This window comes from Diadema setosum, chromosome 12 (assembly GCF_964275005.1).
Source record: "Diadema setosum chromosome 12, eeDiaSeto1, whole genome shotgun sequence".
In the NCBI taxonomy this organism is placed as follows: Eukaryota; Metazoa; Echinodermata; class Echinoidea; order Diadematoida; family Diadematidae; genus Diadema; species Diadema setosum.
The window spans coordinates 31213274-31231234 of NC_092696.1; the positions used below are offsets into that span (position 1 = coordinate 31213274).

The 17961-nt window shown below is 37.4% G+C and overlaps 2 protein-coding genes across 2 annotated transcripts in view; both read right to left on the reverse strand.

Moving 5' to 3' along the window:
• LOC140235878 (uncharacterized) overlaps positions 1 to 17961 on the reverse strand; it is a 52301-nt gene that overhangs the window by 10178 nt on the left and 24162 nt on the right. The gene's annotated exons all lie outside the window — the stretch shown is intronic.
• The window catches only part of LOC140236253 (uncharacterized), a 28297-nt gene that overhangs the window by 8321 nt on the left and 2015 nt on the right, over positions 1 to 17961 (reverse strand). Inside the window, 7 exon segments of the mRNA XM_072316216.1 lie at positions 8887 to 9099; positions 9847 to 10008; positions 10914 to 12457; positions 12819 to 12893; positions 13357 to 13488; positions 15754 to 16095; positions 17503 to 17814. Coding sequence (XP_072172317.1) covers positions 8887 to 9099; positions 9847 to 10008; positions 10914 to 12457; positions 12819 to 12893; positions 13357 to 13488; positions 15754 to 16095; positions 17503 to 17814 — 2780 coding nt within the window.

Genomic DNA, 17961 nt, shown 5'->3' on the forward strand with positions numbered 1-17961 from the left:
ATGGAGAGACCCACTAAAAAGACAGAGCTTGTAGAATGTGGGCCCCTCTGGAATAATAACATCAATGGAAAGATTAATTGAAGCGTCATAAATACAAAAGGGGAGAAAAAAAAGAGGAAGAAGTTTGGAGCCCACTGAGAGATTCACAGATAAATACACTTACTATAATAGACGTGAACAACATAGGACAAGACTGGATAACAAAACAACTGCTGGAGAAAAGGATGTGCGGGACAAAACGGAATGGACAAGACTACAGACGCGAACAAACATGAAACAAGACTAGACAACAAGACAACTACTGAAGGAAAGGCTGTACGGGACAAAATGGATGGAAACGATTAACAAATAGAAGACAAAAAAGCAAACGAAAAATGCACAACAGAGACAGCGATCTTCGACAGAAGCGTGTCAAGAGAAACAGATGATAGTTGTAGAGGAAAAAAAAAGTGATATTGTAGCGTCTGAAAGGAGAAAAGCAAGGAAATGAAGGGACGTGAGAACAGGAATAAGACAGACATTCATGTCTTTGACTCTTTTGGCGAAAGCGTAGATGGCAGCAGACATCCAAAAGATTACAATTAATTCTTCAATCTATTTGCATCATTACGGCTTTTTACACTTGTAAATTTTTGCTTAGCCCCGGACCAACGGTGGGGCTAAGGTGGGGGGGGGGGGGGGGGGGCTTAGCCCCACCGTTGGTACGGGACTATCCTTAGCCCACTTTCTGTTTACACTCGTTTTTGCCAAAGTGGGCTAGCCCCACCGATAGTACGGTACTATCTGGCCCTGCAAAATAGCAGGGGTTGCGGTGCCAAGCAAGTGAGTGTAAACAGAACGAAAAAATAATCCTGGGCAAAGCGACGGAGACGAAGTCCGACCCTCACTGACCAATCAGAAACGAGGTAATCAAGTGCTGCCGGTGCGTGCGTGTACGCGTACAGTACACAGCGTAATTATGAATATTCATGTGGTTTGGAAAGTCCGGGGCTAAGAAATACGAGTGTAAACAGGTCAGTTTTCTCCTTAGCCCCGGACAAGAGATAGTACGGGACTAATTGGCGAGTGTAAAAAGCTGAAAAAAATTGGTACGGGACTAACGATAGTCATGGGTCAGAGAAAGTCCGGGGTTAAGAAACACAAGTGTAAAAAGCCATATTATGGGCACAATGAACTTATACATCCCCCCCCCCACACACACACACATACGCTTAACTTACCAGTCATACCCTTCCCACCAAAGCATACCACCGGAGCAACCACCCCGAGCCGGGGGCGACAATCTTTGACGGGGCGACAATCCTTGTTTTTTGCCATCATAGATTGTCGCCATCGAGGTCAAAAATTGGGAACTGCACAAGCGTCACGGATTGCTGCCAGACGACAATCTCCGTCGGGGCGACAATCCGTGTCGCAATCGCCTCTTTTCTCATTTCACACTTTCCTGAGTGTGTGCTTTCAAATATCTAGATAGGCTAGGAAAGTTAATTTGATGTGAGTTATACATCATTTTCAAGCTTAAAGTCTACTCTTTCAGAATATGCTCTTAACTCAAATTTCATGTCTGGCGACTTTTTGTTTGTTTTGTGATGCAGGATCACATATAGAAGGCGTATCATTGTTACTGTATGACTCCACGTCCTCGTAGATTCAGAGACACCTGAGTAGCCTTCGCGTTACGGTATACTGTTTCCGTCTAGATTCAAATAATGAGTTGTGACTTACGATTTGCAAATTACTGCTCCACCGCCTTGCTTTTTGGGGTCTGTGCCAGCGAGGAAGTGATCACAAATACCTATCACATTTTCGCACACAGAGTCGTCCAGTGTAATTCTCCGTCAGAATATCTTTTGGTATCTTTACTCTATTCTGTTTTATCGTTAAAGTAGGATTCATTGTGCCGCATTAGCATTGTGAAGTCGCAAAAGTAGCGTGCAGTGTTTTGGGGATTCCAGGATTTCAATATAAAGTGTACTGTACGAGAAAAAAAAATCTCATGATTCCGAGTATCTTATTAAAAAGAGTTTTACCAGTCTAATATAAATTATTCTTAGTATTTAGGCCTTATACGCTCCTTTAAGACGTGAAATAGCTACAGCCAGTGACGTCGTCGGTTGTTTTTAAAACTAATTTGCTGTAAAGATCAAAGCTCCTGACATAAGCTATGTATTTGCATCATATTGTAAGAGTGCTGGTTTCATGTGTCGGTAGCGTGGTGTGCACTCTTAACTATACGATGCCAAGCTACAGTCGAACATTAATCCAGTCAGAAGACAAGATGGTCGTTCAAGATGTACAATCGTTTTTTTTTTGTTTTTTTTTAATATAAAGATCAGGAACAGTTATTATAAGCCGAACATTGCAATGATCCAGAATTCAAGAATGATGAATAATATTGATGAGGGAAGATTGTCAGTACTAAATAGAAAGAATGCTGTTCACTCCTTCTTGGCATATGACCGAACAGAGTCGGGGCCGGAGTCAGATTTCCTTCAACTTCTGCCATCCTTTTCTAAATTACTTGAGAAGGTGATTTATAATCGTTTAATCACATTTGTAAACGATTATGATATTTTAGCTGATAATCAATTCGGGTTCCGGAAAAAACATGCAACCACCCATGCTATATTACTACTGGTTGAGAAAGTTGTAAGAGCTATAGACACAAAGTCGCATACAGTCGGTCTGTTTCTGGACTACTCCAAGGCCTTTGACACAATAGATCACGAAATTCTTTTGTATAAACTAAATCATTACGGGATTCGTGGAAAGGCCTTGGAGTGGTTCAGATCTTACCGGTCGATCTCAATTTGTTTCCGTAAATAATCATGAACCTGATATAAACTCGATTTGTTGTGGTGTTCCACAGGGCTCCCTCTTAGGTCCTCTTTTATTCATCTTATACATCAATGACTTCCGTAACTCATCCTCTCTGCTGTCTTTTCTTCTGTTCGCAGATCATACAAGTCTCTTTTATTCTCACTCAGATCCTTATGTTTTGCTCGATTCTCTGAATAATGAACTTAAGTTGGTGTTTGAGTGGATTCAGGCAAATAAATTGTCGCTTAACATAAATAATACCAAATATATGGTTTTCAGTAACACAATAAAATCTCATCCAGGTTTAGTTTTAATGAACGGTTTACAGTTAAATTCAAATAGATTCAACAAAATTTTTAGGTATTTATATTGACAGTAACCTTTCATGGAAGGTACATGTTGATTATTTATGTAAATTGTTGTGCAAGAATGTTGGAATTATTCACAAACTTAAATATCTCTTCCCAAAGCCAATATTGCATTTTCTTTATACAACTTTATCATTACCTTACTTGAATTACGGAATATTAGCCTGGGGGAATCGCTGAAAGACTAAACTTGATTCGTTATTTTTGGTTCAGAAAAAGGCCTTGCGGATTATAAATCGAACACAATTTTTTGATCATACTGATGAATTGTTTGTTTCAAGTAAATTGTTAAAAAATTCTGATTTAATGTTGGAATTTTCATGTATAAGTTGAATACTGGTGACCTTCCTAGTATATTTTCCCCAATGTTTGTGAAAAACAGCGATATTCATACTTACCCTACAAGACACAGTGAATCCTATCATTTTTCTCCTGTTCGTACAGTTTTAGCCCTTAAGACAATTGCATCTACCGGCCCTTCTTTCTGGAATGAGTTAGATTCGGTTCGGTTGCACTCAAGTTCTTTAAGCTCCTTTAAGAAACATCTCAAAGCCAATTTTCTAAAATCCTATGTGTGATTATTTTGCCGTAATCGCTTATTTTTTTTTTTTTTTTTGCATATACTTAGATGATGCCTCGCTCGGATGACCTCACCAGTTTGATTAACTTGCTACTTTTCTAAGCATTTTTTTATACCATAAGTTAATCATAAAACATTACATACTATACTTTGTACATCCCATAAACATTGTAATATTCTCGATATTTTGAATGTTGCATGTTACGTCACTTCTGACTTCGATATACTGTACTAAAACCCTATGTTATATTTTTGGAACCCACATCCTACAAGCTTTGCTTTTTAGTGGTTTCCTCATATTACACGTTAATTATATGTCCTTATACACTTGTGCATTATTGGTTCAAACTGACCATTGTGTGAAAAACATTTCTGCTTCAAATCAAATGGAATATAAAACTTGTACGAAATGTGGAATATGGAACGTGAATAAAAAAAAAAAAAAAAAAAAACACTCCAGGAGCACAAGATATATATCAGCATGGATAGGAGAGGATCTCTGATGTGGGGATTATAGTTTCATTGAACAGTACTGAGTAAGGGACTGGCTGGGGGAATTGTGAACACAGTTAGTCTGAATGTACTGAAACTTGATTGGGGACAAAGGGAAGGATTAACTATTGAGTAGAGATTAACCAAAGTAATAACAAAGATGGTTGGGTTCTGAATGGAAGTTTAATCGGAGGTTTGATGGTCTTGTTGATAAAAGGACGTGAGCCTATAAAACTGGGAAGTGTACACAGAGTTTTGGATTGAGCTGATCTTTTATTTAGACAGAAAGATTGAGCAGGAAATGGGGATAAATTCTTAAAGGGAAGGTAAACCCAAAGAGCAATGTGGATTGAGTGAAAGCAGCAACATTAGTAGAACACATCAGTGAAAGTTTGAGAAAAATCGGACAATCGATGCAAAAGTTATGAATTTTTAAAGTTTTGGTGTTGGAACCGCTGGATGAGGAGACTACTAGAGGATATGACGTATGAGAGGACAACAATACAAAGAAAATATAAAGGATATTCAACAAAAATTCACTTTTCTAGAATTATGAAAGAGCAGTGGACCAACCGCTTTCAGAAAGCAGGGGGAATAATTGCTACCCTTAACATATGTCAATATCAAGTTGATGGAATTTGTAATTTTCATGAAAAATGGATTTTTGTCGTATTTTCTTTATATTTTCTTGATATTGTAGTCCACTCATACGTCATAACCTCTACTAGTCTCCTCATCTAGCGGTTCCAACATCAAAACTTTAAAAATTCATAACTTTTGCATCGATTGTCCGATTTTCTTCAAACTTTCACTGATGTGTTCTACTAATGTTGCTGCTTTCACTCAATCCACATTGTTTTTTGGGTTTATCTTCCCTTTAACCCGGTCAATCAAGAAACACTTATATTCTACATAAGGTTTGTTCTGTTTTATGATTAAATGAATGATTCACTAAAGTATAAGGTCCCAATTTCTCCATCTTACAATATGTGACCGTGCACCTCAAAACGAACATAAAGTCGCACACACTGATTTTGCGTGAGGACTGGAAATAAGTGAAATGGGTCAACTTAGCCGAACTTGACTTTTTCATATTTTCTGAAAGAGCGGGTCTTCTTTTACATCATGCTAAAATTTGGTATCGAAAAACAGGCAGGAAAGTGTGTTTTTTTAGCAGTTTATCTCGAACATTTTTAGGAGAATAGTGTGATTAGGTGTGTCCTTAGAATCCCTCTTTCATTTCTGAAAAACCTTGTCCACACTCTTCACTTTCAACTCTAATAACTTTTGAAAGGATAGTGCTACCGGTTTGAAAGTTGGCATTAATTATGGACAGAATGTGTTAATGAGGCATGCTTAAATTCAGTTTAATCTGATAATCCCTTCATTGTTGTTACTCTGGTGGTTTACTTCCTGTTTTTTGTCCCATTCATCGCACAGCCAGCACGGTTTGGTAAAGATTAAGCGCTTGAATAGACACTATACTTCAGAGCCTCTTTTCTCAGTTCACACTTTTCCCGAGTTTGTGCTTTCCTTCCAATATTTAGATAGGTTAGGAGAGTCCATTTGATTTGAGTTATACATCATTTTAAAGCTTAAAGTCTGCTCTTTCATAATATGGTCTTAACTAAAAATTCATGTCTGGCGAGTTTTTGTTTGTTTTGAGGTGCAGAGTCACATATGGGCACAATGAACTTACACGCACACACACACACACACACACACGCACATACACTTTGTGAACGAATGGTACATTGAAACCGATGTCCGTGCACTCGATAGACCACACACACACACACACACACACACACATCTCTCTCTATGTATACACACACACACACACACACACATCTCTCTCTATATATACACACACACACACATATATATATATATATGAAGAGTTTGTTTGCAAAAACCGATAAGTCCATTTTTGAAGACTTTGAAGTACCATCTCCGTCATGAAGTACAAAATAATACCTTTTAAATGATATATTGGTCAATACATATAAAGGTACATTTTTGAAGATATGGTCAAAAGAAGCAAACATTTTCTTATTATTCTCTTTATTTTTCTTGACCTTTAATCGCAAATATCTCCATTTGGCAAATATGGACTTATCGGTTTTTGCAAACAAACTCTTCATATATATATATATATATATATACATATACATATATTTGTGGGTGTGTGTGTGTGTGTGTGTGTGTATAGTGGCGTACGGTGGGTCGAAACATTGGGGGTGGGCACCCTGTGGAAAAGTAATTTTGACGGTGTGTATGCATGTGCGTGTGTGCGTGCGCAATAATGGGACTACAATACATTATGGAATGTGATACATTCAACAACGCATTCATTGAGCAACATTGGAAGTTTTCCTTACATGGATTATGGAATGACGGTGTGAAACGACAAATTATATACTGTCAGCAACATCAGGAGAATTGCATAACAATAAAATGCGAGTGAGCGGAGCGAGCGAGCTTGAAAATTTTGACATTTTACAGTCCCAAAACTGCCGTTTGTAGCTTTATCTTTCGCTTTGGAAATTAAGGGGGGGGGGGGGGCATCGGGCGCAGCTGCTGGCAATTACTGGCAGCAACATTAGGAGAATGGCATAACCATTCATTGCGGGCTTGAAAATTTTGACATTCTACAGTCCCGAAACTGGCGTTTGTAGCTATATCTTTCGCTTTCACAAAAAAAAAAGAAAGATATGTTACAAATTAGAGAATTTATACTCTTTGGAAGCTGACAACGAAATAGAATCCACTAAGTTGTGTATTAGTTACGATCTTCGCAGTGGAACACATCGAAATAATAATATCCAGTTTCTAGCGTAAATAAGACGGATTCATCACTTCAAAGAAAAACAAACAAACGAACAAACAAAAATCACAACGTCTAGTATTGAGTTACATTATTGAGGAATGCTATGCGACATGGAATTCTGGTACCAAAGGTAACATTCTCTATGACTAATCGTCAATGACAGCAGTATGAAACAATGCAAAGCCTGGAGAGAATAAACCGTTTGACAGATGATAGGAAGGTGTATCATTGCTATTGTATGACTCGACGTCCTCGTAGAGTCTACATGAGTAGCCTTCGCGTTACGGTATTAATGATTCCGTTTAGATTCAAATAATGAGTTGTGACTTGACGAATTGCGAGGAAGTGATCACAAACACCTATTACATTTTCGCACACAGAGTCGTCCAGTGTCATTCTAGGTTAAAATGTCTTTAAGTATCTTTACTCTATTCCATTTTATCCTAAAAGTTGGATTTATTATGAGGCACAAACAGTGCGTACACGCAAACGTAGCGTGCAGTCTTTTGGATTGCAAGATTTCAATATACGACAGGAAAAAAAAAAAATCATGATCCCGAGCATCTTATTAAAACAATTTTTCCCGGTCTATAATTATGATAACTGTTTTTATAGGCCTAATGCACTCCTTTCAGACGTGAGATAGCTACAGCCAGTGACGTCGCTGGTTGTTTTCAAAGCTAATTTGCTGTAAGGATCTGTCTTTATTTGAGTAAAAAAAAAATACATTTGTTTATTTCAAGCCAAAATTAACATATCATCATTAGTTTTGTGTAGTTCTTAATTTTATTATGAATGAATTGAATTAAATTGAATTGAATTTGCCAAAGTCTTTGTTTGTTAACCCGACATACGTATGTATGTCTGTGTTTCAGTAACGATATCCTTTGCCCTATCACTTCCTATCAAAAGAAAAAAAAATATGTGTACAATGTTAACATCCTGGGAATAGTACAGCGCCATGCACCTGCACAGCGTTACCACATTTAGGGATCCCCCACTGAACTCTCTTTCAATCACTGCCCCCCCCCCCTCTCTCTCTCTCTCAATCTCTCTCTCTCTCCCTCTCTTTCTCTCCCCCTCTCTCTCTCTCTAAATATATATGAAGAGTTTGTTTGTAAAAACCGATAAGTCCATATTTGCCAAATGGAGATAGGCCTATTTGCGATTAAAGGTCAAGAAAAATAAGGAGAATAATAAGAAAATTGTTGTTTCTTTTGACCATAACTCAAAGAATATACCTTTATATGTTGTGACCAATATATCGTTTAAAATGTATTATCTTGTACTTTATGACAGAGATCGTACTTCAAAATCTTCAAAGCTGGACTATCGGTTTTTGCAAACAAACCCTTCATATATATCCCTCTCTTTCTCTCCCTTTTTATCTTTCTCTGGCTCTGTCTCTCTCTCTCCAACTTCCCACACTCCTCTCTGCCTGCTTGTGCAATCTTTGTTTCATGGTAAAAATTCAACAATCACACTTATCGGAGAGAAACATTGTATCGTCAGTAGAGAAAAGACTGTGTAGAAAAGCCCAACCGGATAACGGAAGAAACGCATCGCACTTGATTTCCGTACATTTGTCAATGCATGAAAAGTGTTCATACCTATGCTTTCGTTCATACATTGAATGTCATAATGCTGAGGAGGATTGAAGTTACAAATAATGTCATGTCAATATCAAGTAAAATAGGATTGATTTGCTAAAGGAGTCTCTTTACCACCCTACAATACAGGTTCTTTTTTTTTTTTCTCGAAAAAAAAAATGCAGTCCTCTCCCAAAACTACATGACTTATATCAATTATAGCAAAAAACGACATACCTGGCATGATGATGCTAAGGTGGCGGCTGTTGAGAGGAAACTATCGGGCGAGCAGGCGCACCGCAGAGTAAAGTTCGAAAGACGTGGCATAGCACACACCCATTGGGCGAAGTCTTCTCCCACCGAGGACTGATTTAGGATATCATCATCACTGCTGCTAAGACTGAAATGCAGATCTTCAATCTGAAAAGAATAACGGCTTCGAAATGTGAAACTAAAAAAAGAGAGATTAATGAATTGGTGTGAACTTTGGAAGAAGGAGTAATTGAACAAGAAGAAAAAAGATCATTGTAGAGGTGGATCGTAGACTACCAACTGGAACCCATGGAAGACCAGATTAACGTAGCTGAATATGGGCTATTCAGCCATCTTCTCAGATAAAAAAAAAAACAATAATAAAACGAACAAACAAACAAAAACCATATGGTAATGATGTAATGTGCAGTCATTCTAAAGCTATGGACATAAGATCAAGCTACATTATTTTTATACTTAATCAACACGCTAATACGATTACGTTGAGATAACAGTAATTACGACATTATTGGAAGCAATATAATGTACTCTCCTTTTATACATAGAAGTGTACAGACCCAACCAGTTCAGTCAGGGGATAAAAGATGGATTCGTCATTCCCTACTGTCCGTGATCCCTGTACTTAATGGCAGTTAACATAAAATAATCTACGAAAGTAAACATGATTATTACATATACATTCAGATGTACCTTGGATTCTTTGTTTGAGAAGATTTTTCTGCAAGGAAACATTATTTGTTTCCAAGAGGTTTTTTTTTTTCTGTACATTTTTTATTGTCATCCAGTTAATGTATTGCCTCTATGAAATATCTTATTAACATTTCATATGTATATAGTCTGTACATAAAAGAGGTATACATGTGATAGATCGTCTTAATACATATAAGTTCTTACCTGACAGTTTGAAGCCTCTGCCCGGAGGATCTTGTAGAATTCCACGTGAAATTGTGAGTACAATAGTCGTACTTCATGGAGTACACTGCTGGAACACATGCCCTCCGCCAAGTCACGTGACACAGTTTTTCCGCACTCCAGCAGGTTTATATCTAGCGATTGCTAATTGAACAAACATGAATTGACGATAGAGGAAAGCAATTATACACAGAAGAAGAAGGTTGATAAAGTACTCGCAGTTGATTGGATGTTTGAACTTCACAGAGCAAAGAAGATCATTCTATTCATATATTGTCAATTCGCTAATCACAACTTGTGAAAGAAAGAATGAATTTTCAATTAGATATATTATGAGAAAGGCAAAGGGGCAATGAATATGATTGCATCAGTACTCGTGTCATGTGCCCTAAATTGAAATATGCCCAAACACATAGGTACGTTCTACACACGATAACCAGTTTGACATCTCCCTTAGATACACGGCGTCTTTAGTATAACCAAACTTGAATGGTTACTACAAAGGGAAGTTTGACAACGGAACTGTCGCGAATGGGTCTGACTCCATGGTGTCGAATCATTTTGTCATAAGAACATATTGCTGGCTTAGACTCCTCATAACTTGTTTTTTTTTTTTCTAAAAGCCACGATCATAAATGTTTTATATAATTTATCACCAAACGTTCTGAATAATAACAAGACATGAAATGAGTGGCATAGCGATTCAGATTAAACTCACACAGCAAGTTATATGACAACTGCATTATACGAGGAATGGAATCATTTAACACAACAATATCATTCCTAAACGGTAATAACACAAGTGTACAGGATTGTATATATCAAAACAATTTCCCAAATTCATAGGACCTGTTCCAGTTCTGAAAACCAATTTTGAGTACAGCTGTTGAGGTTGTAGATTATGCACTCACACAGGGGAGCCACAACACACACACACACACACACACACACACACACACACACACACGAGCACACACAAGGAATCTTATTTTCGTTCGACATGATATTTCTAGAATAGTCCATACCAATATTCAAGTTGTGTCACTCACCACTTGGTTATAGTGCACCATAAACACCACTCCTGACACTGTGTGTTCTGGTGTATAGGACTCTAGTGTGTATTCATTCCATCCTTCTCCCACTGCCCTTGCTGCCTCCTCAGTGTGACATTCAAACGCAATGTCAACGCATAGCTCCCGGTAATGATCATAAGACTTCATCAGGCCCTTAATGATACCCAGGCCGAATTCAATCCCTGAAGCCGAGGTGAAGTACAGTACGTAGCGAAACTCCTCAGGTCGACTAAGAAGTTTGTTTTTCACTTCGTCGTACTTAGGACGATCATTGTCGAATAAATACTTAATATATACCCCTGCAATGTATTCTTGAAACAGTTTGTGGGGAAAAGAAACAGTTGATGTAACCAAAGATGAAATGTTGACATCGCGCCGACGTTCCCTTGTGATGACATCTTTTTCTATAGTTAAAACACCCACTCTGCAACATGTGACCATGGCGTCATGACACTCTCTAAATTGTTCTTCAGGAAATGAGAGATTCCTGTCAAATAAACCATCGAACGCTATCTCACTTATTTCCAGAATTGCCCTACCAGCTTCCTTTAAATGTTCAACAATGTTCTCATTTTGTAGATTTTCACATTTTTTTGATGCGTAGTGTTCTATCAGGAAAGAGATCATTTCTTCAAAAATCTGGGAGAAAGTGTGCAATTTTTGAATTTCTCTTCGCCTTTCTTCACTGAAGTCGTTCCACAGAAGGCAAAGCATTGCACAGTAAATAGGAAACGGGGCCATGTTCGACCGGATGACATCATTTTCCTGCATAAAACGGATTAAGCTTTCTGCAAGATTGTCCTTCCCTCTAATCCGAAAGTACCTCCTAATATAAGTTGATAAATTATCCTTGTTAAATCCTTCGACGTTAAGAAAAGTGTAAGTTTCGGCAAGACTCTTGTCCATCATGAATTCATCTGTCCTCCATGGGCGTGTTGTCACGATGACTTTGCATGAATTGTATTGCTCTGTTCCTAGAATGCGAATGACCTCACTGCTGCTCGTTTTACTTAATTTTTCGTCAAACTCGTCGAAACCATCAAAGATAATGAGAATCCTACCCAGATTCGTTGAAATAAAATCATCTATTTTCTTCTTTGTTGCCGTATTTGAATGAGAGAGGTAAGTTTTGACAATACCACCAATACTTGTTGCGTTCTTCATATCTCGAAGAGGTATTAGGAGTACCATGTCCAGATCCTGGAGAATCCGTCCCTGGCACCAGTCCCAGGCAATCTTAGCGCAAAGCGTTGTTTTACCGACACCTCCCTCACCCTGGATCAGAAGTCGCTTTGAAAGATTTCCATTTTCATTGTTTGTCAGAAGATCGTCGTATGTTATTGGTGTTTTACGCTTGCTACTTTGGTCTATTATATTTAAATTCGTATAAATATCATCCAATTCAACACGTTCCATAAAGTTGAGGGGATCTACCATGACCTTGCTTCGTGATACACGGTAGTACTCCTTCAGCTCTTTCTTGCATTGCTGTACTTGTTCCTTTGTAAGCGATGGTGGTTCTTAGAAGAGAAACCAAAATGATAGAAAAAAAACACGAAATCATAAAATCAGTATTACAAATATATGAGTGTACATAGATACCCGCAGACACTTAGGAATAACCTGTATACAGAGAGAGAGAGAGAGAGAGAGAGAGAGAGGGATAGAGGGTGAAGAGAGAGAGAAAGAAGGCCTGTGATATAATACATCGTTCTTTCTAATAACTGTGTTACATAATACAGAGTGATCATTGCACAAAGAATGTAGTTCAAAGAGATGAGATTCCATGATCTTGACAATATAAAAGTCACTGTACATAATGGAATAGTGCATTTTTTAAGACAACGAATAAGATTGTGATTATCTACATATTTTTCTCACCCAGCATTAATTCTTCTTCCTCGTGAAATCTCTCTGGTATGTTTGGTCTTCGCCAAAAGGGGTTCCAGTCACATCCTGAAATATTATCATCATCAATAAGAACAAGAGCGTCACTATAAATGATAATTTTCATACACAGTATATCAGGGGCACAACTAATTTTCAACACCTTTCTCGTTTCCCCTCTTTTCACTACCAGATTCTCTCAAGAATAGTATTGCTTTCGACTTGTGGTATGATCCATTACTTCATGATAAAAATGTGTACTTGATTTGACATAGAGAGATCATTGCTAACAATAAATTTGGAAGTTCTACTTACATGGGACAATTTTTCGGTCTCCGTAATGTTGACAAGTACATGTATAAGTAATAGTTCTTGTTTTTTGTATCAAAACTATGGAAAAGCATATATAAAAACAAAGAAATGCACACTTATACGCACACATACATATACACACGGACACACAGACACACACACGCATAATCATTAACGTAACAAATGCAAATGTCTAACCTTAAAGAAAATAAACCAATACCTTTACGTGGTCGGTATTCCGGATGTTTGCTTTGCAGATATTTCCCAACAAAGATAAACAAGATGATTATGGCAACAGGCACACCAATAATGAGTCCAACGATGAGACCCATATTAACACGTTTTCCTGAAACTTGATAGAGACACAAATTGATGAAACACGTTAGTCAGTCATTACTCCATTTAGAAAACTGTAGAATAAACACATATGAATACTAAGATATACAATACAATATTTACATGTTAATATTTTGGTATATGTGTTTTGTATGTACGTGTGTGTGTGCGTGTGTGTGTCTGTGTGTGGGTGTGGGTGTGTGTGTGTGTGTGAGAGAGAGAGAGAGAGAAATAGATAGATAAATAGATAGAGAGAGAGAGAGAGGGAGGGGAGACAACTTTTTTTTTTTTTTTTTGCTCGATGGTGAAAACGAAGTGGTTGTTTGCCTGAATACATATCTGACCTTGCACCACAAAACCAGCAAAAAGTCGCCAGATATGGATTTTTCGTTAAGGCAAGATTGTGAAAGAGCAGACTCTAACCGTCAAAATTATGAATAACTCAATTCAAATGGACTTCCCGAACCTACATAAATATTGGAAGAAAAGCACACACCCTGGAAAGTATGAAATGAGAAAAGAGGCTCTGAAGTACGGGGTCTATTCAAGCGCTTAATCTTTATCAAGCGGTGCTAAACTGTGCAACGGATGGGACAAAAACAGGATGTTAACCACCGTAGCAACAACAATGAGGATATGTTCTATCAACACGCTATGTTCATGATTAATCCCAACTTTCAAAGAAGTAGCGTTATCCTTTCAAGAAATGAAAAGGGACCTGTACGACGTACCTGATGATACTACTCTGCCAGAAATGGTTGTAGAAAAACTGCTGGAAAATACTTTCCCATTCATGTTAAGATCCCAAATTTAAGAATAAGACGAAGACACAACTAGCTCTTGCAGAACGTATACAAAACTTAAACTCGACGTAGTTGACCTGTTTCACCTTTTTTGAGTTATCATGTTAAATCAAGGGTTGCGATGTGTTGTTTGTTTTGTGATGCACGGGCACATCATCATCACTATAATGACAAACAAATTATTCAAAGGACACAATTCTAATATTGAGTAATCCTATGAATATTTTTCAAAGGACACAATTCTAATATTGAGTAATCCTATGAGGCCGACATCAACGCCTCATTACGGCCAACGAGCTCGACGTTGATGAAAGATCCATGACCCCATGAGTTACACAGCTCACGTGTCATGCAACCTGACAGCTTGACAACAGGTAAAAAAGGTCATGAGTCCAGCACGAGGCAAACAAGGCCTGCGAGTCCGACACTCCATAGACCAAAAAAGCCCAACAAGAAAAAAAAAAAAAAAACGGTTTACGAGACCAACACTGCATAATTATGATAGTAATAAGTGTCGGACTTGTGCACCTATTTTAATACCTAAGCTCATGCCTTCCTATACTTGCCTACAGAAGTGTTGATATCACGGACTGTGCGACTCGTGTGCTGTATTATATAGCTCGGTGGTGTCGGACTTGTGACGCATAACCCTGTCAACTATTGTCAGTTTCTTTTTTTTCTTCTTCTTCTTCTATTCCTTCTTCTTCTTCTTCTTCTTCTTCTTCGTTCTCTCCTTCTTTTTCGTTCTCTTCTTCTTCTTCTACTCCTACTTTTTGCTTTTTATTCCATGGAATTGGTTAAAGTTTCTCTTGAATGCATCTTTTCTTCTCTTTTTGTAGTAAATTGCAGAACAGTAAAATGGACACTTTTTTGTGCGGAAAGGTTACTTTGCTCAAAATATGAATGAACGAATTATACTTCCCCGTTACAAATCTCAACAAGGACATTGGTTTATTTCTTTTTTTCATTTCATTTCATTTATTTCATTCTTTCTCTCTTTTTCGGCAAACATAACACGAAATGAATCAGAGGATATAACAAAGGCATCTAATTCGACTTTACATGGTAGATAATAGTTAACAAATGCAAAATTAAACATGCATACCGGCAAAATACAAGTTATGTCTGGAGAAAAAAAGAAGAAGAAAGAATTGAGAGGTCCGCTGAAAAGTATGCTTGTAAATTGTGGACCACTCAAAGGATTCTTCATGTGAACATATTTGTTTACAAAGACAGGTTAGAACAAAACAGGACAGAACAAGACAGGAGAAACACACGACATTACATGACTTGACAGAAAGGTATACATTGAAAGTAATAAAGTACCAAAGAATAATGGAAAGAAAGGAAAGAAAGAAAAGGAAACATGAAAGGAAAAGCCAACATGCTAAACATCGGAATCGAAAGAGGGAATTGAGATGCTTTAGAGCTCGACAGTAATTATTCAGAAACATAAAATTGGCAACATTTCACGAAACCTGGTGAATGCAGAACTGTGATTTCTCGGGTCGACGTTCCATTCAGCGAGTCACCGGTAGCCACGCAAATGAAGGTTTGCTCTGTCCCGTGTTTAGCTGAAACAGTGATCGTCTCGAACCTCTCGTATGTGCGGTCAGAAAGTGTATTCTGTTGTGAAACCACGGAATTCAGTGTCGTTCCCGACTCCTCGGTCCATAGCATGGAAACGTTAGGTTTGAATCCACTCACGACACACGTAAGAGTAAAGTAAGGGAGATTGTAGGGAGATTGATATGTACAACGGCTTTGACGAGATTGACTCCTATCAGCACACTTCTCAATCGTATGTCCTGATGCCATCGCTAGGGGGAAAAAAAAATCATTTTGAAATGACATACGTATCCCAATCTTAAGGCGGCAAAAAACTGACATGGCATGATATCACCCGTTACTCTGCGGAGATGTAATGAAAAATTGTTTTCGCTTTTGTTTTGTTTTCTTTTTCTTTTTCTTTGGATTGCTTTTTTTTTTTTTTACAAATCAGACTACAAGCTGAACAATGGTCAGATAAAGAAACATTATTATAAAAAGTGGATGATTACACAAAATAAACAAAATTCTCTTGTTCACATTTGAATTCGAAATTTAGGATGATTGCATCTATATAGCTTTATAACTTAATACCAGTTCACTATTAATGTTAATACAGCTAAAAAGTTATAATATGACAAAATCAAAAATGAACAATCATAACGAAATGAAACAGAAAGAAAGATCATAACTTATAGAGTTGTTATAAAGCTAGTAAAAAGAAATCCAATTATGCAAAATGCAAATATGTGACAAATGACTGAACCTGTTTGAGTATGAATTCTACAAGTCAAACTGTTTAGTTTGTAATAGAAAACTCGTTCATCAAAAGTCTTCCTTTGTTTGAAAGTGGGTGGTCGCTATGGTAACGCCTTTGTAAAAGCTGCTCTTTTAGGGAAAAAGACCTTAATATGATTTGTATAAAAACATTATTCATGACTGATTTATACAGAAAGTTCACATATTAACTGTCCGGAGTCTACATCTATTTCGTTTTAAGGCATGAAAGGTAATGTCAAATAGGACAGATGCTGTGATGAAACCACAATGTGAAAAAGTCCCCCCAACAACAACGAAAAAAGAATACAAGGACCATTTGCTAAAAGCTATTTTAAATGTAAATCTTCCTCAACGTATATATATTATATATATATATATATATATATATATATATATATATATACATATACATATAATAATATTATAGTTTTTCTTTACAAAGTTATCTTTATTATCTTGATTTATTTGTTTGCTGTGAAACTTGTGATATGAAAACATTCTCAAATACGTCATCGTAGCAAATCAAATAAATAATGTATTGCTTTGTCAAAAAGAAACTAAAGGGAAGGTTAAATGTGCTAGTGAGAAAATGAACAATATGCCGTGTATATTAACATGCTGTGACTAACAACACTAATATTCCTTATGTCTCATGTTGTATTTCTTTCAAACAAAAGGTTTGATTGCAGTTATCCTTAGTCTCAGGTATCCGTCACCACAATTGCTCTTGAAATTGGCTGAGCCTCTAGTAATATTTCATAAGTCAATGTGACAAAACTATTATTCAGCCTGCGTGTGTAAGCTTCTTTTTTTTTTTTTCTATTAACCGGTAACTTGATTAATAACAATATTTTTCCTTGTCACTAAATCTGACATAAATAGAGACAGATGTTACTTACAACTAATCGTCATGATGGTGGAATTTCCAATACTTTGCGAAGTCTTCAGCAGCACCTGACAATAGTAACGACCCTCATCTGCCACCTCCAAGCTGCTGATGACGAGACTGAAGTTCTTGTCGATATCAAACCGTTCCTCCAAGCTATCAAAATTTCCTTCGAAGTATCTAGCCTTAGGCGTCTTCTGTTCGGGGTTCAAAAAGTCCTCCTTTTCCCAGTACACATCTTGAGGCTCCTCACTGATGTCACACCGCAACAGTATGTCTTCTCCTTTCCATCCTTGAACGTTGGGGGCAGTGCCTACCACTGACGCTAGACAGCAGAAATTTGAGTTGGCGTGATTGTATCCATGCAATGAGCCTCATACATATGGCTTTCTTCTCTTAATTTCTTGTATACATGATACCTGTCATCATACCCCCCGCCGATAATTGGGGAGGTGCAGCAAAGAGATCCTAG